This window comes from Molothrus ater, chromosome 17, assembly GCF_012460135.2.
Source record: "Molothrus ater isolate BHLD 08-10-18 breed brown headed cowbird chromosome 17, BPBGC_Mater_1.1, whole genome shotgun sequence".
Taxonomy (NCBI): Eukaryota; Metazoa; Chordata; class Aves; order Passeriformes; family Icteridae; genus Molothrus; species Molothrus ater.
Genome location: NC_050494.2, coordinates 10545531 through 10563967, shown reverse-complemented (window position 1 = coordinate 10563967; position 18437 = coordinate 10545531). Strand labels below are relative to the sequence as shown.

The window sequence follows — 18437 nt, the reverse complement described above, 5'->3', positions numbered from 1 at the left end:
CGGCCGCCGCAGCTCCGGCTCCTCGTGCGCCCTCAGCGCCGCCGGCTCCAGCACGTGCTCCCCGCCCTGCAGCACCCCCTGTCCCTGAGGCTCTGCACCACGCTCTGCCCCTCGGCCATCGAGGCCGGCTCCTGCTCCCCCGTCAGCCCCTGCACGTCCCGGGCACTGTAACGCTCCCGCCGGCGCCGCTGGATCTCCTCCTCCACCTCCGGGCTGAGCCCGAACTCCTGGTCCATCTCCTCCAGCAGCTTGGACCTTTTTTCTGCCAGCGCCTTCTCCCTCGGGAGCGCCCGGCTGCGCTCGATCCACGCGGCCGCCTCGTCCAGCCGCGACTCCTTCTGCCCCAGCATCTCCACCTTGCCCAGTTTCTGGCCGGCAGCTGCTCCTCCTTGGCCGCTCCTCGCGGATCTCCCCGCGCTGCCCCAGCCCGGGGGATTTGAACACCTCGGCTCCTCCTCGGTGCCCGCCTCCTTCCTGGCCGTGCTGGTCCCAGTGGCTTCAGTCCCAGTTAGGCTCGGACCTTATTGGTTTCTTCCACGCTCAGGGAGGATTCCCCTCTGCGGATTCGGGAGGGGCGGCTCCTCCCGCTCCTCCTTCCTCTTCGCTCTCCGCTCGTTCTCGGACACCCCCGGGCTGTGGCCGCTCCTCCCGGCCTCCTCGGCTCCTCCATGCCGGGAGGAACCGGAGCCTCCCGGGAGCCCCCGCACCGGCAGGAACCGGAGCCTCCCGGGAGCCCCCGCACCGGCAGGAACCGGAGCCTCCCGGGAGCCCCCGCACCGGCAGGAACCGGAGCCTCCCCGGAGCCCCCGCACCGGCAGGAACCGGAGCCTCTCCGGAGCCCCCGCACAGCGGGGCCGGTGCTTGCGGTGCTTGCGGTGCTTGCGGGGCCGCCCCGCGCTGCCGCCCCCGGGTGCACCCGTGAAACACATTTATAGAGTACCCTGGAAAAACGTCACCGTATTAATCTGAGAGGAATCGCGGATTTGTCTTTACAAACAGGCTGTGGGTCTGCTGGTAGATAAAACCAGCACTGGGAGATAAACAATGGGAAGGATTCCACTGGTTGATGAATGGAAAAAGATCTTTGCTTTTACAAATAAACTTTAGGTTTGCTGATAGACGAAATTAGACGTTGAAAGATGAAAGAAACAATGGGGAAGAAAAAGCCCGAAATTCAGTAAGAATTAAAAATGAAAAGGGAGGGTTGTACATTAGAGGGGAATCTTTGGGATCAGGTATTCTGGGAAGTCTGAACCTCTCAAGTACCTCAGCCAATGGGGAAAGACAGAAGGGAAATGCGGCTGGGAAATTGGGATAAAAAGGGAGGCTGTGTCCTCCAAAAATCTGAGCGATCCCAGGGGAATGCCCCATGGCCTCTCCCTTTATTCAAATAAAGACAGAAAGGACTCCTCTGTCTCCTTTTTGGACATAAACCTCTGGTGTTTGTAGATAATTTTCCTAACAAATCGATGTTTTCTTACTGCATGGCTTTACAAAATGTTTCTTCTCTTCACGTACCCACCCCCACAGCAGACGTGTGATGGAAGTTTAAAGCAGCGGTGCAAACGGGCAATTACTGGGATGCTGAGGTCTATCTAAAAAACCCCAAATCTGATAACATTAAATAACTCCAGAGCCAGGGGTTGTGGGTTTGAAGCTTGCCCCACTATGCTATGGGTTGGGTTCCACATTAGCTGTGCTTGTGCCCCTTGTATCTATCTATAGGCTGAAAAAAAAAGTATTTTATTTTGGCAAGCTAACACAGCTCTATTTCTAAATCAACCAAAATTTTCCAGCTTCATTAACTAATTTATGGCCATTAGGAAAATGGTTTTGATGGGTGAAAATTTCATGGGTTTGAATTTTTTTTTTCAATTACTGAACCTTATGTTTCTGAGTGATTTTTTAATCTGATTTCAGTGGTAGAAACTGAATCATGGAAGGCTGAGCTCCAAACGTAGCCAGGCTTGGAAAAGCCTATATCCCACTGAATTTTAAGCATTTTGAATTAAAATATCTGTCTGGATTTGGACCCTAGCAACTTGCAGAGTCACACAGAAATTCTGTGGCAAAACAGATGACCTGGAATTTGGGAAATAATCCTCCAGTATCCACTTTACCATCTTCATGCAACTTCAGTCCATGGCAGTGTTCAGGAGCTTTAGGAGAGCTCACTCACACAACTCCTATTTATTTTTTAAAGCATTCAGAAATCCTTTCACAGTAGATAAAACTTAATCTGTAGATGGATAACAACAATTGCCATGTGAAACATGTACAATTTACTAACTGGTGCTATAATTATCACTAATTAAATGTTCTAAAGATAGTGATTTTTGTAATTGTTATTCAATGGCTTGAAGTGGCTTCTGAAGCTGATCAACAGAACAGTTCTAGAATTGTATGTTAAGACTAAATTAAATTAGTGCTACAGAAGTTATTTTCCTAATGTATTTAGCCTGAAATAAAGCTGATATCACATTTAGCTAACCCGGGCGCTTGATAAATGGGTGCACAGTAGAAGATTTGCTTTTAGTTAATACTCAAGCTGAAAAATAGCTATATTTCCCTCTTTCATGCCAGGAAAGCCTAAGTGCTCATACATTAATCAAGAAAATAATTGCAGAGGGCCACAAATGTGCTTGAATAAAGAAAGAACTTGTTCAGATTTTCTCAGAAAATGCTATGCCTATTCTGGTCTTTCAGTTAATAGACCTGCTTTTTCAAAGGGAATTTGGTAGATTCTGTCAGCACACAGATACCTCTTCAGAGTCTGTTGTAAAAGTGTCATCTAGGCTGACTAAAATGTATGTTCTGTGTTCTTTTGTTGTGAAGGAGGCAATTCTGATTTGATAGCTTGTTATGCCAGAGTTGGGAGTGATTAATATTGATTACAAATATTTCCTTTTTACAAATGGCGACTGGAAGGCACTTTTCTTAAGTGGTGCATAGTGCTGGTTCTCAGTGTAGTAATTGTTGAGGTGAAAGCATGGTTATTAACATGAGTCAATGGTAATGACCTTAAATTCCCGATTTTCCCAGCTTTTAGTCATTTCTTCAGTACTGCTGGAGCATCTCTCAAGAGATGAGTGAAGGAAAGTTGAATTTCTGTGTTTTTTCAAAGGAAATCAGTATAATCCCTGTGTTCTCAGGGATTATCTAATTTTTGAGATTGTCACTTCGTAGTAGAGGACAGGAACATGTGGGACTTGTGAGGGGGAATTTCTAAGGTGTTTCAGCTCTTATCTCTCTTAAATAAAGATGAACTGTTCTGCAGGTTTCTGTCTGCACAAGCTCTTCCCAGTGAGAGCTTCAGGAAGGATGTGTTGGGCATTTTGGTCCTCTGCTGAGGTTTTATATTGCCCTGGTGCTGTATTCTTCCAATGACAGTCATATTTGACTTCAGTATTTTCCTTACTCTTGAATTAGCTGTGTGTCACCATTCCTCTGCCTATACAGTTCCATAAAGTTTTTGCAACCTTCATTTTGGTTAAAGAATTTAATGACAGCAACAAAAGACCTTGTTCCTTTCATGAAAGCTCTTGGATAACAGCTTAATTCCCAGAGCACTGACCACAGGCTTCATAAAAGTATTACACATATTATTTTATCCCTATATGTTTTGAATACAAACTGTAACAGAGATCTTAAATGGTGTTTTAACCATAGTGGTCTATTAAATTTGTGCTTCTTAGAATATAAAGTATAAATTATTTTCATAATGGAGGGTGATTGCTCTGTTTTGTCAAACATGTTTTCAATTCATGGACACTGCAGGGTGTACTTGCAGCCTTGTGTTCAAGGGTTTATATGCAACCCCCATTATTGTTCTTCAATAAACAGCTTCTAAAGGCTAAAATCGTGTGTGAACTGAGAGTTAACAGCTAAAATATTTGCCAGAACTGTTGTTGCCCTCCTGGTAGAGAGGTTGTTGTTTGTGAATGCTCAGAGAGATCTTGAATGAGATTATTAACTACTTTGCAATCAGTTTTCCTTCAGTGTTAATTGTGCTGCTAAATCCTAGGATATTGTGTTAAAAATAATTCCAAAGTCAGTGTCACACCATGGACACATTTTTGTGTTTAAAAGAACAGATGTTTAAGCTGTGGGTCCAGTCTGCATAGAGAAAACTCCAGTTTTGCCATGAAGCCTTTACAACCCAACCAAAGGTCTTGCTTAGTGCCTCTAAATCATAAAAAAAAAAAAAAAAAAAAAAAAAAATCAGGTAATAGCATTTTAAAAATTGAAAAATAGTCTTTTTCTTTCTCCACAGAAGTGCACACATAGCTCTACCTATGATGTTTGGTACTTGGATAAAGTATTAACTCCCTTTTGCATCCAGACTGTGCGAGCACATTGCAAATAATGGAGTAAAAGTGTGGGGCTTGTAAATAAGTAATGCTCGTGCATCCTTAGCAATAAAAATGGTGCTGGTTGAAGGAGTCATTGACATTCCTGAGCTTGCAACAGGAGGTGCAGGGACAGAGCTGGGTTTTTTTGCCTTTGAGGTGCTCACAAGTGTTCCTCCCTCAGGTAGGGGTGGGTTTGTTGAAGTAAATACCAACGATAGTTTTAAATCTCAGTAAATGGTGGTGCTGGATTATAGGTTAAGACCTTTCACCCTGCAGAATTCCTAATTTCTGTTCTAAACCCCCATAATTCCTTAATCCTGCAAATGCAACTATATTGACAGAAACTTGTTTTAAGGAGGAAAGGAGGAGACTTAAAGATTAAGGGAATAGAAAAGTGCTGTGAGTTCCCTACTGTCCACAGGAACATCTGTGCAATCTTGCATGAAAGGCTGGCTTTGTGGTGTCAGAAATTGAGAGCTTTTCTCTTTTGTGGCACTCATCCAGGGCAGCTCTCAGAGTTTTTATTCTTGTCTGCAATTCTCACTTCAGAAGGAAAGATAACACTCCTTACTGTGCCTCGTCTATTTGCAGAACAAGCTCTGTAGAGTGCAGGAGGTCTCTTTTAGGACCAGATCTGTACTGCAAAGTTGTGCTGGTGTCACTGCTCCGCAGATGGGGTTGGGAAAAATCAATCCCCTCTCACAGAAATCACATTGTTAAAATTCTTTCTGGCAAGGATATTAACCCCTGATCTTTCCATCCTAGTTCTGCTGTGAAAATGAATGGTCATTTACAAACCATTAGCATTCTTTCAAATCAAAATATAATCACATCTTGCTACTTTCAAAGCCTCTCTCTCTCAGCAAATCTCATTAATTATCACAGACAGGTGTTTTTCAACAAAAGATCCTTGCATTCTCTCTTCTTCTCCAGCCTCCTACTTGAGCTAATGAAGCTTCAGTGATGTCTGTAGAACAATGGAGCAATTTCTATAACTGCAGGTTAGAGAGAAAAAATAAGGGATGGTAATTGAGGAGGGGCTGGAGGAGAGGCTGTGGAGCAGAGTTCCTCTGCCTGTGCAAAGAGATCTCTCATTACTGGTGATTAGGGAGGAAGCATTTAGAGAGACACAAAGAAAGTAGCTGTGCTAAAATAAAAAATGGTTTTTTGATAGTTTATTGATATACAGATGCTGCTGTAGGAAAAGACCACAGACCTCTTTAGGGCAGCCTTTATGTCCTTGAGTTAATGGAGTGGAGATTTGTATCAGGAGAGGGGAACTGGCATCACCTCCACTCTGCTCCTGTGGGAAGTCTCTTATCCAAAAAGCTCCCTGGCATGACTTGCAGCTGCCTGAATGCTGTTTACCAACACTCCCTGCATAAATTGGATGCTTCTCTCTGGAATTAGCCAGGTTTCTTTTCTCTGTGGAGATGTGCTGTGGAAATGAAGCCTATGTGGTTCCCCAAATATTTGAATCATATTAATTATTACAGCAAGTCCTCCTTCATGGCTGTTGTAAACAAGTCCTGCTGCTTAGCTTTTGCCAAGACAATAGGAAAGAGGCAATTTTTTAGCCTGTAAAAATAAATGATACACAGGTGTTTTGCTGGGCTGGATGACAAGCACCCCTGCCTCATCCAGTGGTTCTGCATTTTCATAATTCATACTGGATTATGCCTAGAAGCTCCCCAGCCGCTGCCTCTTCCAAATGTATATAGACATTTATATTCTGAACACTGACAATCAGCAGAATCCAAATACTCTTTTAAGCATATTTGAATTAGTCATCAGCTACTCTGAAACTTCAGAGCAGTTCCCAACATTTTCAGTATGAAAACCAGGCTTAGGTGTGACCTTATGTCCAAGCATAAATAGTTATTTTTCCTTTTATCTGACAAAGCAAGAGCTCTTATTTCAGGAAGGAATATAAGTATCTTCCCTGCAAAATCCAACAATGAATAAAATTACTTTCAGCCAAGTATAGATAATTCTGCCCACATGGAGGTCAGAGACCATGAAAATACTGTGCAAAAAGCTCACAAGGAAATATATTCTTTTCTTCCCTCTGGGAAACGAAGGTGTCACACCAGGCACCTTTTTTAATCAGAATGGATGATCCAGTAGTTTCACCTCTCCTGCTGAACTGAAGAGAACTACAGCTGGAAACTGGTGCCTTGGGCATGTTATGGCTTTGTCATTTTTAAGTAAACCAGTGAGGTTTGTGAGTTATAGGAAGAGTTAATTCTGATGGAACCTCTCCAGATCCCAGTTGCACGTAACATGCTCTGGAAAAGACCAGAAGCTGGAGAGAATTGAGTGATGTGCACTCACCACATCCTCAGGGGGCTGTCAGGAACCTGCTCACCAGAGGTAAGGGACACTCAGCTGTTTCAGGAGCTGGTTTTACTGTGACATGAATATCTGCCTCCTCAGGTAAACCCATGGATGTTTTGCTTCCAGTTGGATTTTATCATTTCTGACAACACCTTTTTCACCATAAAATATGCAGCAAGCTTCTTATAAAAATACTTTATTGAAGTTTTCAGAAGGGAGCAGACACAGGGAAAGGTACGAGCAGGCTCAACATTTATCCTGTCAATTCACAGCACACATACTTTGAGGGGTGAATTTTAACCCATATATAACAGCCTGACAGAACATGTCACAAGTCTGAAATATCACATACACAGGACAAGACATCATTTAAAACCTGACTTCAGTGACAATACTCATCTACTTGACAAATATCACTGAGATACAGTCTGATGGCATTTTCTTTTTACTTTTAGCAGCAGCCAAGAGCAGTTTGCTTGCAGCAGCAAAATGTAATTGGCGATCACGACATCGTAAGCTTTTGGGTACTGCTTTACAATATTTGGGTTTCTATTTGTAAATGGAGTTTTCAGACTTAGGATCTTGAGCTCCCCTGTGCAATACTGCTAAATGCAAGCATTTGCCATGGCAACTAATTACTTATTTGTGTTACTACATCTCTGAGCAGTGCCAGCAGTGGAATTAATCTACTTTTTGGTCATACTGCCTCTGTGCCCAAAGAGGCTGCAGAACAAATGGGCAACTGTGATGGAGCATGAGATGAGAAGCAGACTAAAACGACCAGGATTTTTTGGTAGGACCAAGGTTAGAGCCCTGGTCTCTTGAATCTGGTGCTCTAATTAGTTGACAGCTCTAAAAAAAATTTCAAATTAAACAGTAAAAGAATTGATGCTTGTGTTGACTGAATCAGCTCAAGCTAGGTCTCCAATGATGTGAGGTATTTTAAAAGAAAGAATGCAAGAGTTCTGAAACTTGAAAAATTTAAGAGGTCTGAAAGGAACATTTTAAAAAGGAACATAACAAAAACAACACAAGATTTGCTTCTATCTGAGCTTGTCATTCCCTAATGCAGTGCCAGAAGAGTATCTTTAAGATCCTGCAGGAGAGATTTGAAGATGTCTTTGGGTTGTCAGGATGGAGTCTGTGGAGAAGCTGGCGCTGTGCTGGCACCTTTCCTTTCCCATGGGCACAGAACCCTTTCCTAGGGCCCTTCCAGGGCTGGTTCCTGCTGCATGGCTCTGGCCAGCAGGGAAGCACTCCCACAGGAGCCCTGGGCAGTTCTGAAGCAGGCAGGGATCAAGCAATGCCAACAGAACGATGCTCAATGCCTCAGAGCCTGGCTGTAAACTCCTCAGGGCAGAGATTTGCCCCTTCTTGGGGTGTGGAAGGGACATCTATTGCACCCCATGAAACAGGGATCCAGATTATGGCTGCACTTGCTGTAACAAAAATGGTAAATGAGATGTTTTCCTTCTGAGGTTTGTTCTTTTCTTTCTGTATCATCATCATCTATGTAGAGTAGGTGTGAGGAAAAATCTCTCCCATTTATGAGGAAGATCAGGTCTGCCAACAGCTAAGCTGTCGTTTAGCACAGTACTTTAATCCAGATATTTATTTTTATTAGGTTTTTCTTTTCAGTTTTCAGTTTATTGGAGCAAAATGCTGGTGCTGCTCAGGCTGTCTAGGTGGCAGCAGAGCTCTTTTGTGGCACCTGCAAGTGGCGGACACAGATTTCACCACCCGTGGTTAATGTCAATAAACCCCTTTATCTTGCTCTGCGGTGGGCTTGTTTGTTGATGAACTAAAATAAGTTAATAGTGGGCTCTCTTCTGCCTTCCTCACCTGCCCCACACCACTGCTCCTGGGCTCTTCCATGGAAATAAGCTCCAGTCCCACACCAGTACAGCAGAAGTAAACCAAGGCTTTTCTCATCCTCACACTGGGCTGACTTCACCCTCAGTAGTTCTGAAGGGCATAGTGAGGCTGAATCTTCAGCTTCTTGGGACAAAGGAGTTTAATAAAAGCCCTTCTGAAGCTGGAGTGGCAGAGAGGGTACAGGACAGGGTTGACAGCTGAGTTGATCCACAGCAGCCAAAAAGAAGTCTCATACCAGAACTCAGAGATGCACTGGCCATGGCAGCCAGCACGGATGATCATCAGGAGAGTGTACGGTGCCCAGCAAATCCCAAAAATGCCCACAATGATTGCCAGGGATTTGGCCACTTTCTTGTCTCTGGAGAGCCTGAAGTGTTGAGTTGTGCTCTGGGACACAATCTTCACCCGTTTCTCTGAGGACAGAGTGGAGGCTGAAGCTTTGCAGCTCTTTTTGTTGCAACACTTGGGTTTCCTGGAGCTCTCCGAGCTCGTTTCCAGCAGGTCTTTGGCATCCAGGCTGGAAGTGGAGGCTGCTGCTTGAGCTCTGCTCTTAGAGAGGTCGAGGGTTTCAGCTGACTCCTTCTGCTCCCACTTACAGCATTTCAAAGAAAGCTTTGCCTCTGGGCTCCTTTCCATCTCTTCGGTGAAGGACTGGCTGTGCACCTCGTGGAGAACATCCAGGCGCATTTTGGTGCGCTTCTGGATGTTCAGGTAAATGCTCAGGTTGAAAAACATCACGCTGATGAAAGGGGTGAAAAACTCCAGCGTGGAGGCTGTCATGAGGAAATACCAGTTGTAGAAGAACTCAGCATAGCATTCCCCACTGGGGATGATGCTCTGGCCTGATATGTACTCCCAGCTGATAATGGCAGGTCCGTACAGCAGGAATGCCAACACCCACACCATCACCATCTTCAGCACTGCTTGCCTGGTGTTGCCTTGCTGGGCTCTGTAGGCGACCTGCAAGAAGAAAGCCTTGTCTTACACACAGTCCCACACCCCAGCTGGCTGAGGCTCCTCACAAATGGACTATTAGCATTCCTGGTAAAGTTGCTAGGCAATCCCCCAGCAGTCCAACAAATTGATATGCCATAGGCAACAGGAGCAATTGCTAGATAAATCACACTCTTACAGGGAAGATTTAGAACACCCATTTTACAGCTCCAAAATATGGTGTCTGCTAAGTGGAAATGTACTGATTTGGTTGGAGCTGGCAGCTGTCTGCACCCACCACTTACCTGAGCTGTCCCAGCTACTCCCTGTAAGTCCCAAGGAGAGGGACTTGACCAACTCCTGGGCTAAATCTGTGCTGTATTTGTAATCAGGGAACAAGCAAACAGCAGTGGGTCAGATCTGCCTGTGAACTGCTCATTACCTCCTGCAAAAGGCCGAGCATTTTGATCTCCCACACTCTCAGGGACCTCTCCACATTCCCTGCCAAAGCTGGCAGTGCTATTTACTGCTGTGAAGCTGTGAGTCTGACTGTAATCCACTTGTTTGTCCTGGGGATAATAAGCTCTTGCAAGTTAGTTTAGAGTCTGCTTACCTGGCTCGCTTGCTTGTACACTACTACCCTGTCACCTGGGAAGGGAACACCTGCACAACGGGGACTGAGCCTTAAATGATTTAATTATGCCAGGAATGCTAATCTGAAACCACAGCTGAATTATGCATTTGTGGATGATTATTGCCTCCCAGGCTGAAAGAGTCATAATTTCTGGAGGATTCAAAGAACTTTTAAGTATTGCAGACAATCTGGAGAATAAAGCAGGAGAGTTATGTCCCTCTCAGCTGCCATGACAGGACTCACCGCTCTTGTCACCGACAGGAATCTGTCGTAGCTAATTAGTACGATGTTGAAGACCGAAGAGGTGCACAGCAAGTAATCAACCACCAGCCAGAGTTTGCAGAGGCTTCTCCCGAAGATCCATCTCCCCGTCAGCACATAGGGCACGTAGAGGGGGATGCAGAAGGCACCTGCAAGCGGAGGGGTCGGTCCCGGTGAGAGCCGGGCTCTGCCGCGGGGGGGACCCGCGGCTGCCGGGGGCTCCTTCCCTCTGTGCGCCCGGGACAGCGGGAGGGGACCAGGACAGCGGGAGGGGACCGGGGGCAGGAGCGGAGCCCGGGGGAGCAGCCGGGCAGCCCGAGCTGCTGCCGGTGCCGGTGGCGGCGGGCGCCCCGCGGGCGGCACTTTACCTACGAGGAAATCCGAGACGGCCAGGTTGAGGAGGAAGAAGTTGCTCTGGGTGCGCAGGCTGGAGTCCGCCACGAAGGCCAGCATGACCAGCGCGTTGCCCGCCACGGTGACGGCGATGAGCAGGGCCATGAGCGCGCCCAGCGCTGCCGTGCCCGCGGCCGCGAAGCGCCCGGCGGCGGCGGCGGCGGAGCCGTTCAGCGCCGCGCCGCTCTCCATGCCCGCACCGCTCCCGCCGCGCCGCCGCCGCCGCCGCGGGGCTGCTGCCCCTCCCCGCCCCGCCCGCTCCCGCCTCCCGCTCCGGCCCCCGGCACCCTCGGTACCCCCCGAGCAGCCCCGAAACCCCCAGAGCATGCCTAAATCCGCCCAAGCGTCTCTGCGTGCCACGAGAGCAGCCCTGAGCATCTGCACAATCCCACGTAGCTTCTCAGCCCCGGGAGCATCTTTGTGCTACCCAGAGCATCCCTTCATTCTTCCAGGGCACCCCTGAGAATCCACACATTCCCCTCTCAACCTTGTAACATCCTTGCATTACCCCGGAGCATCCCTGATCCCCCCCCCCCCCCCCCGGAGCATCTTCTCCCATTTCCCTTCCCTTCTCAACGCTGGAGCATCACTGCATTATCTCAAAAAATCCTTGCCACCCCCTAGAACATCTCTACATTCCTCTTTCCCCTCTCAAGTCAGAAGCATTCCCGTGTTCTCCCAGAGCATCTTTGAATGCTGTACAGGAACATTCCTGCATCTCTCCAAAGCATCCACCGCGAGTTTATTGCTCCTGCCGTGGGGTTTGTGCCTTAATGAACAGAAGTGAGGTCAGAACTTCATTTGCCTTTTAATCAGCCAGGAGGGCTCCCTGGGCAGGTGGAACACAGAGGGTGATGATCTTGCCTCTGCTCCTCATGGGCAGCAGGAGGAAGAGGTAAAACTGCCAAGTGCAGGTAATTCTTGGTCTGCAAACCAAGGAGTCCTTGTGGCTCCCAGTCCCAGCTCCAGGAAGGTGATTAACTCTTCCTTCTTCCACCACTTGTTCACCTTTCACAGCTAAAGAGCATAACTTCTGTCTGAGGACTTGTTTCAGCTGGTGATTCTGCAGGATGAAGTCACCTCCCACTGCACAACCCCTGTGCACGGTGCCTGCTCCAGGTGTCAGGACAGAAAACATCCCCACAGGTATTGCCACAGGGGCAGGATCAGTTCTGCTATCACAACCTCTGGAGAACAGCACAGGGATGTGCAGAGCAGCAGCTGCAAACACGGAGAAGGGTCCAGGCTGGAGACCCTGAGCAGGCACCCTTCTGTCTGGGGAATGCGAGAAACAGAGAGAACATCAGCTAAGCTAGAAAACTGTGCAAACCCAGAAACAAGCCTGTAGTTAAGGCCCAGGGGGTCTGCCACCTTCTGATTGCTCCAGAAGCTATTTTCACCTCAGGAACTACTACAGCCTCACCGAATTCCTCTTGAAACACGCAGCCACAGCCTCTGCCCTGCCGGCGGCGGCGGATCCTGCTGGGAGAGCTCTGCGATCGCTGGGAATCGTTTGCTGCCGGCAGAGCCGAGCGCTTCTCAGCACTCCCGCAGCGTGCTGCCCTTGTGGCACCCACCGAAGGGTGGCCTCAGCAAGAGCCAGCCTGATCCTGTCCTGACCCGGCCCTGGCACAGCGCGCTGGCTCCGCGCCCAGAGCCGGGCTCGCCTTTCCCAGCTGTGCGCGCAGCGAGCCGGCAGCTGCCCGCACGTGTGTCCCCCTCCCTCCTCGGGGACACAAGCGTCCCCAGGCCGGTGTTCTATGGGTGGCCGGGGCTCGGCTGCTGCCGCATCCCGACAGAGGATGTCACTGTGCGCTCGTGGAGCCGCGGGTGGCAGCGCTGAGGATGCGGCGTGCCCGAGCTCCCGGCTGCAGGTGCTTGGTGCGGCTTCAGCACTGCCCGAGTGGGGTCAGACCTGACCCTGCAGGTGCTTGGTGCTGCCCGAGTGGGGTCAGACCTGACCCTGCAGGTGCTTGGTGCTGCCCGAGTGGGGTCAGACCTAACCCTGGAGGTGCTTGGTGCTGCTTCAGCACTGCCCGAGTGGGGTCAGACCTGACCCTGGAGGTGCTTGGTGCTGCCTGAGTGGGGTCAGACCTGACCCTGGAGGCGCTTGGTGCTGCCCGAGTGGGGTCAGACCTAACCACCCACCCAACCACCCTGCCCGGGTCCGGATTGCACCACAGCCCAGCAGACAGGACATGAATTTTATGCCGATCACCACAGATGTGATGGAGAAATTTTTTTTTTTTAATTTTTTGATGCCCGTGATGTTTAATGAACCCACGAACCACTTTTGCTATGAGGCTGTTTGTGATCTGGTGTTATGTGTAATCTCCAGCCACTCAGTCAAGCATTAGTGTTCATTGAAATGTTTACAAATTCCAGACGATGGGGTGTGTGCTGTGCAGCTCCTATCCCCAGGAGCAGTTTGCTCTTTGTTAGCTGTCAGCCATTATTCAGAATTTTCACCACCCCGATAGAAAGCAAACCCCCTACTTTGTGCCTGAGATAATTTATAAAGTGATACAATACAATATGGACAAATCACAGTTATTTTTTATCCGGATTAAATTGCCAGGATTGTTGGATGAGTAAGAGGTGATAGAGCTCAGATTACAGGTTTCCTGATCCTGATGTTTCTCTCTTGCTTCAGCAGACAGGACAAGTGTATTTCTAATACATTTCAGGAAAGGAAATCACACAACTGTAGTTAAAGCAGAGCACACTCAGACATGCAAGCAGATGGTCTGACAGCTCACGTTTGGAGCTGGCTCACACACTACACATGCCATGGGTAGGTACCCCATGTGCTCATAAGTGCTTATATAATTTGACATTGGGTGTTCTGACCACCCTGCATCAGGCCATGGGCAGGGAGAGCTCCTGACACTGCTCAGTCCCTGTGACCTGCACAGTGGAACCTCTCTGGATGGTCTGAGCTGTAGCTCAGCCCCAAGCTCTCCTGAGCCTCATTTCTGTTTGTTCTGAGGTTGTGCCTGAGCAGCAGCAGCTGGGGGTGGCAGATCACAGGGTGGTTCAGGCTGGAAGGGACCTCTTGAGATTTTCCAGGCCAACTCCTCTGCTGAAGCAGGGTTAGGTACAGCAGGTTGCCCAGGGCTTTGTCTGGTTGGGATTTAAATGTCTCCAGGAATGGACACTCCATAACCCCTCCAGCTGTTCCAGCTGCCCTCCAGACTGCCCTCACAGCCAAAAAGTCTTCTCTTGTCTGCACCATCATGCCCACAGACAGCTCTCTCTAAACCTAGGACTAGGAGGATATGCACAAGTTATAGTTTTTCCATTGTTTACTTCTTTTTCCATTGTTTCTTCTCCCATGGAGCCAGTTTGTCTCTGAAACAAACTTTAAAGAAAGAGATTATTAAAAAATCTCTTTGTGTTCCTGTCTTTACTGATGAGGGTTGAAAGTCCTCTGGCATTCACACAAGTATCTGTGACTATGAAACCTTTGTTTTATTTCCTTTTCTTCTGCCTTTCATCACGGGACATGTTTATTCTGTTTGGAAAATTCCCTTTTTAAAGATCCCCTCACAAGTTACCAGCACACTTGGGTGAAGAGAAGGGCAGTGTGGCAGAGAAAAGAAATTCCAAATTGGCTGAGGGCAAAATCTTCAAGGAGCCCTTCAGCCCCTGCTTTGCCAGACCCCCAAGATGCAGCACAAACCCTCAGTATAAATATTTCACACGTAGCACCAATGAGTAGGACACAGAAAACACCAGGGGAGCATTTCTCATGCTGGAGATGCTTTTGCAGTGAAATGCTACTCTTTGATATATATTTCTCTTAAAAACAAACCAAACAACAACTTGTCTGTCAAGGCTTGGGGAGCTATTAGGACTGAAAACCAGCATGGCAATCCAGACCTGGCTGGGACATGATGAAATCAGTCACTGGATGTGCTTCATCCAGCTCAGCCAGGTGTCAAAACAGCTTCTGCTGCTGGCAGGAGGTCTCTTCCTTACCATACTGCAGGGGACAAAATTGAGTGAGTTTGATGTCAAACAAAGACAATGATGACCAGAATAATCCTTGGAAATGCTAAGAAATAACCTGTGAGCCAGCTTTCAGAGAGGTGAGAGAAACCAACATCTCCACTCCCAAAGCAACACCTGCTGAGAGCTCTAAATGGCACAAAGCCACCATGTCCCTGAGAAGGAGCACAGATTCTGGAGGGGAATTGTCCCCATCTGGGCACAGTGTGTGTCCACCTGTGCTCAAAACATGTCCTGTACCTTTTCACTTCTTTCTTTTCCTTCCTCCTTTCCTCTTCTTCCTTTGTTCTTTCTCTCCATTCCCAGCACCAACCTGCAAATCCAAACTCCCAAAGTGTTAAAAAATGCATCCTTTACTACAGGGAGACTTTTCATAGTTGGACCTGTCTCAAACTGCCATGAGTGCTTTTGGCTTCTTGGGAAGAGCTCCTTAAAATTACAAATCTCCTTGTCACCACAAAAAGTCACATTTCTATCCTTGTTCAATCCAACAGCACTTTTGTGAGCAGGGAAATGCTGAGTTTGGGGGAGGAAAACAAAGCAGAGCAGGATGAGTAATGCCATTAGTAATGAAGTAACTGTCTGATCAGAGTTAACACCTGACTCTTGCCCAGGCCAATTCAGTGTTGTATTTCAAAACGAGAATTTCAGAGCACAGTGGGGAATGGAACAAGAACTCATCCTACATCTGTCAGCTTGGACTGAGTTGGCAGCTGCTGTTCAGACTGATAGATGTTTGCAGAGAGAGACAGCAGGGTCTGAATATGAAGATGTGAAATCCGTGTGCAGCTGCTACCAACCATGCTGGAAGCGTTTTGCCACATAGAGGAGTGAATGTTGAAGCTCTGTTGAAAAGGTAGCCATTAAATTTGGTACTCCATCAGGCAGTGGTTTAAGAGGTAAGGCTGGCCTTTGTTTCTAATTCTCTTAATGGTAGCAAGCAGGGTGGGTTAGGAGTGAGAAAAAGAGATTTGGGAAGGACTAAAACATTGCTAATCAAAGCCACTTCTGTTCCCAGGCAGATGGAAAACAGAGCAGCTGTAGAGAAATGAGCTGGGTTTCTCTGGGCCGTGCTGCAAGCTGTGGCACAGTGGTTTCCTTTGCACTCCATCAGACTTCATAAAACTTCAGGTCACTAAGAAACGAGAGGGGGAGGGTTTAAGCCCATTTGTGGAGTCCATGGATATCTCTAGAGCTACCACCAGGTTCTCATGTGAGGAGAACTACAAATGTCAGCTCGCTTGCTTCCTGCAGGAACTCATTGGTAACCTCATGTAATATTTAACAGACTTCCTGGGCTAATTAAGTATATTACTTTATATAGTAACTAACATATCTCTAATATGTATCAAAATTTAATTCAGTTTAATTCATTATTGCTGCTCAACGTGGGCCCAGTTCTCTTTCCTCTTACAAAGATGCAAATCCATTAATTCTTTGTGTGGATCAGGGAGGATGATGGAGCCATGGGTTCACCAGACCCCTTCCACAGAGAAACATGGACAACTTTGTTCTTGTCTCTGCCCAACTTAACTGGTCCAAAGAGTTTCTTCTGAGTCATGCCAAGGTAGTTGAGAGCAGAAGCTGTCCCCAGAGTCTCCCATCAGGTGTCTTACAAGCTGGAGGTCCTTCAGGCACAGTATTTGAGGGATTTAAGTAAAAGCTTGTCTTTCCTGTATGAGACTACTTCCCCAAGCATATGTGGTTGTATGAGCAATATGGAATAGAAGAAAACACATTTCTCTGGAGGGTAGAGGGCAAACAAATCTCTGTGTCTGAGATTAGGAGACTCAGCAGTCTAGCTAACTTCATCTTGTTTATTTGGCCATTTGGCTTCTGTGAAAATGAAAAATGGTGTCCCCAGGTGCTGGGCAGTGTTTAGCCAAGAGGGTCTGAAGCTTGTTGTTATTCTCCCCCTCTCCAGTGGCTCCTGTGAAATGATGCAGCAGCATCTGCCCAGGCAGCACTCCTTCACCATCTCTGTTATCTCTCTGGAGATGCTGACATTTCAGGCAGGAATCTCAAGTGTTTGTGTCTCAAAAAGCTCTCTCAAGGTTTAAGGTCCAGCACTGAAGTGTCAGTTACCAAGTGCATTTCCTCCAGAGAAAGGTGCCCTTCCTAGGGAGAGGGTAACCCATCCCTCTGTCCTTCCAGCCCTTGCCACCTCTGCCAAGTTCCCTGTTTCACCCCTGTCAGCCACTGTGGCCACTTCTCCATTTTTGCAGGGGCTGGATTCTGTTCAGCTCCCTGGTTTGAATTTGCTGCCAGGGGGATTCTGCTCCCCCTGCCTGCCCATTGCCTTCCAAAGCCTGCCCCACATTCTCCAGATCACTCTAATTCAGAAAGACCTTCATCTGTACAAGGATTTTCCCTAACTCCTGGCTTTTCTCATAAAAAACCCCCATGTCTCAACCCCATCTCTGTCTGCTGAGACAAGGCCAAGCCTGCCCTTGGATCTGTAGCAAAGGCAGATGGAGAATGTATTTCCTATTGAGCTGTGGTGTGCCTAATGTATTCCCTTCTATTAGTGATTGCTCTGGGTCCTGATCTCCAATTCATCATCTTTTCATTCTTTTGATGTTCATTATAAAGCAGCAGAGACTAACAGAGTGTGTCAGGCATCCAACTACAAAGGCATGGGGAAGAGGAGTGAAAAGGGACAGTGACAGGAGGAAGGTGAAGCATTTAGGAAGCATCAGCTCACTGCAGGCAAAGCTGCAACCATGCTCAGGACGTTTCTGTAACAGCTTGCTGTTATCTACTGTCTTCCTCTTCCAAGCCCAAATCTGTGTTGCTGAAGCTAGTTTGACCTCTAGAAAAATCATTTGGAGTCAGATTTGTGTAAAGATAGTACAGGGCAAAGGAAACAGAGCCCTCCTGGGTCTGGAGAGCTGAGACCTCCAGCAGGTCTCTTTATTGGTCTGGCTTGCAGCAAACAGGGTTTTAGCAAATAAATCCATCTCATCAGCCACCCTGGGCTTTGCTGAGGCTTCTGGCCTGAAGAGAGGGAGTTTGCTGTGGCGCTAAGTAACAGGATTCTCTTTTGTCTGACTGTGATGATGAGAGGGCTCTACTTGTGAAAGCTGCCTTGGGTGACTCCAAACACTACAGAGCTGCCACTGGATGTCACAGCTGCTGTGATCTGAGTTCACACCATCCTGGAACCAAAAAAAAAAGGGAAAAAGAAGAACTGAAAGTCCTTCCCTCTCCAATGAGTAATCATGTCCTGCTGGCTCTGACCTCTGCTTAGCCAGAGTGCAGCCGTGCTGGAGGGAGAAGGTGAGGACAAGGAACATTAATCACTCTCAGTGGAATTTAAAGGACTGAATAACACAGGAGCTGTAGCAAAACAAGACGTGCAGGTGCTGGGTCATCCTTCTGAAGGGTGTTTGCTGCCATCCCCCTGACTGTTCTCTGCCTCAGCACAGCAGCATCACTGCTCAGATCCAACCCCTCCAGAGGATGATGGTCAGGCAGGGAATTTCCTGCATGGTGTAGACCCAGAGTAGAGAAGAAAGAATTTGGGGGATGTAGAAGCCAGATCTCCTTTTAGGCTGCATGACAAACTGTACCTGCTTATCCCAAAACCAGTGGGAAACTCCTCTTACCCCTTTGCTTCACACACATCTCCTCCCTGTGGA

At 47.6% G+C, this 18437-nt stretch overlaps 1 protein-coding gene across 1 annotated transcript; it reads right to left on the bottom strand.

Annotated features, from left to right (window-relative positions):
* Positions 1-6869: 6869 nt before the first annotated feature.
* Positions 6870-10977, bottom strand: HRH3 (histamine receptor H3). The gene is made up of 3 exons (XM_036396044.2): positions 10761-10977; positions 10375-10541; positions 6870-9524 (listed from the first exon to the last, which is right to left on the bottom strand). Exons 1-3 carry the CDS (start codon positions 10975-10977, stop codon positions 8646-8648), a joined length of 1263 nt encoding a protein of 420 aa, XP_036251937.1. The 3' UTR covers positions 6870-8645.
* Between the last annotated feature and the right edge of the window lie 7460 nt (positions 10978-18437).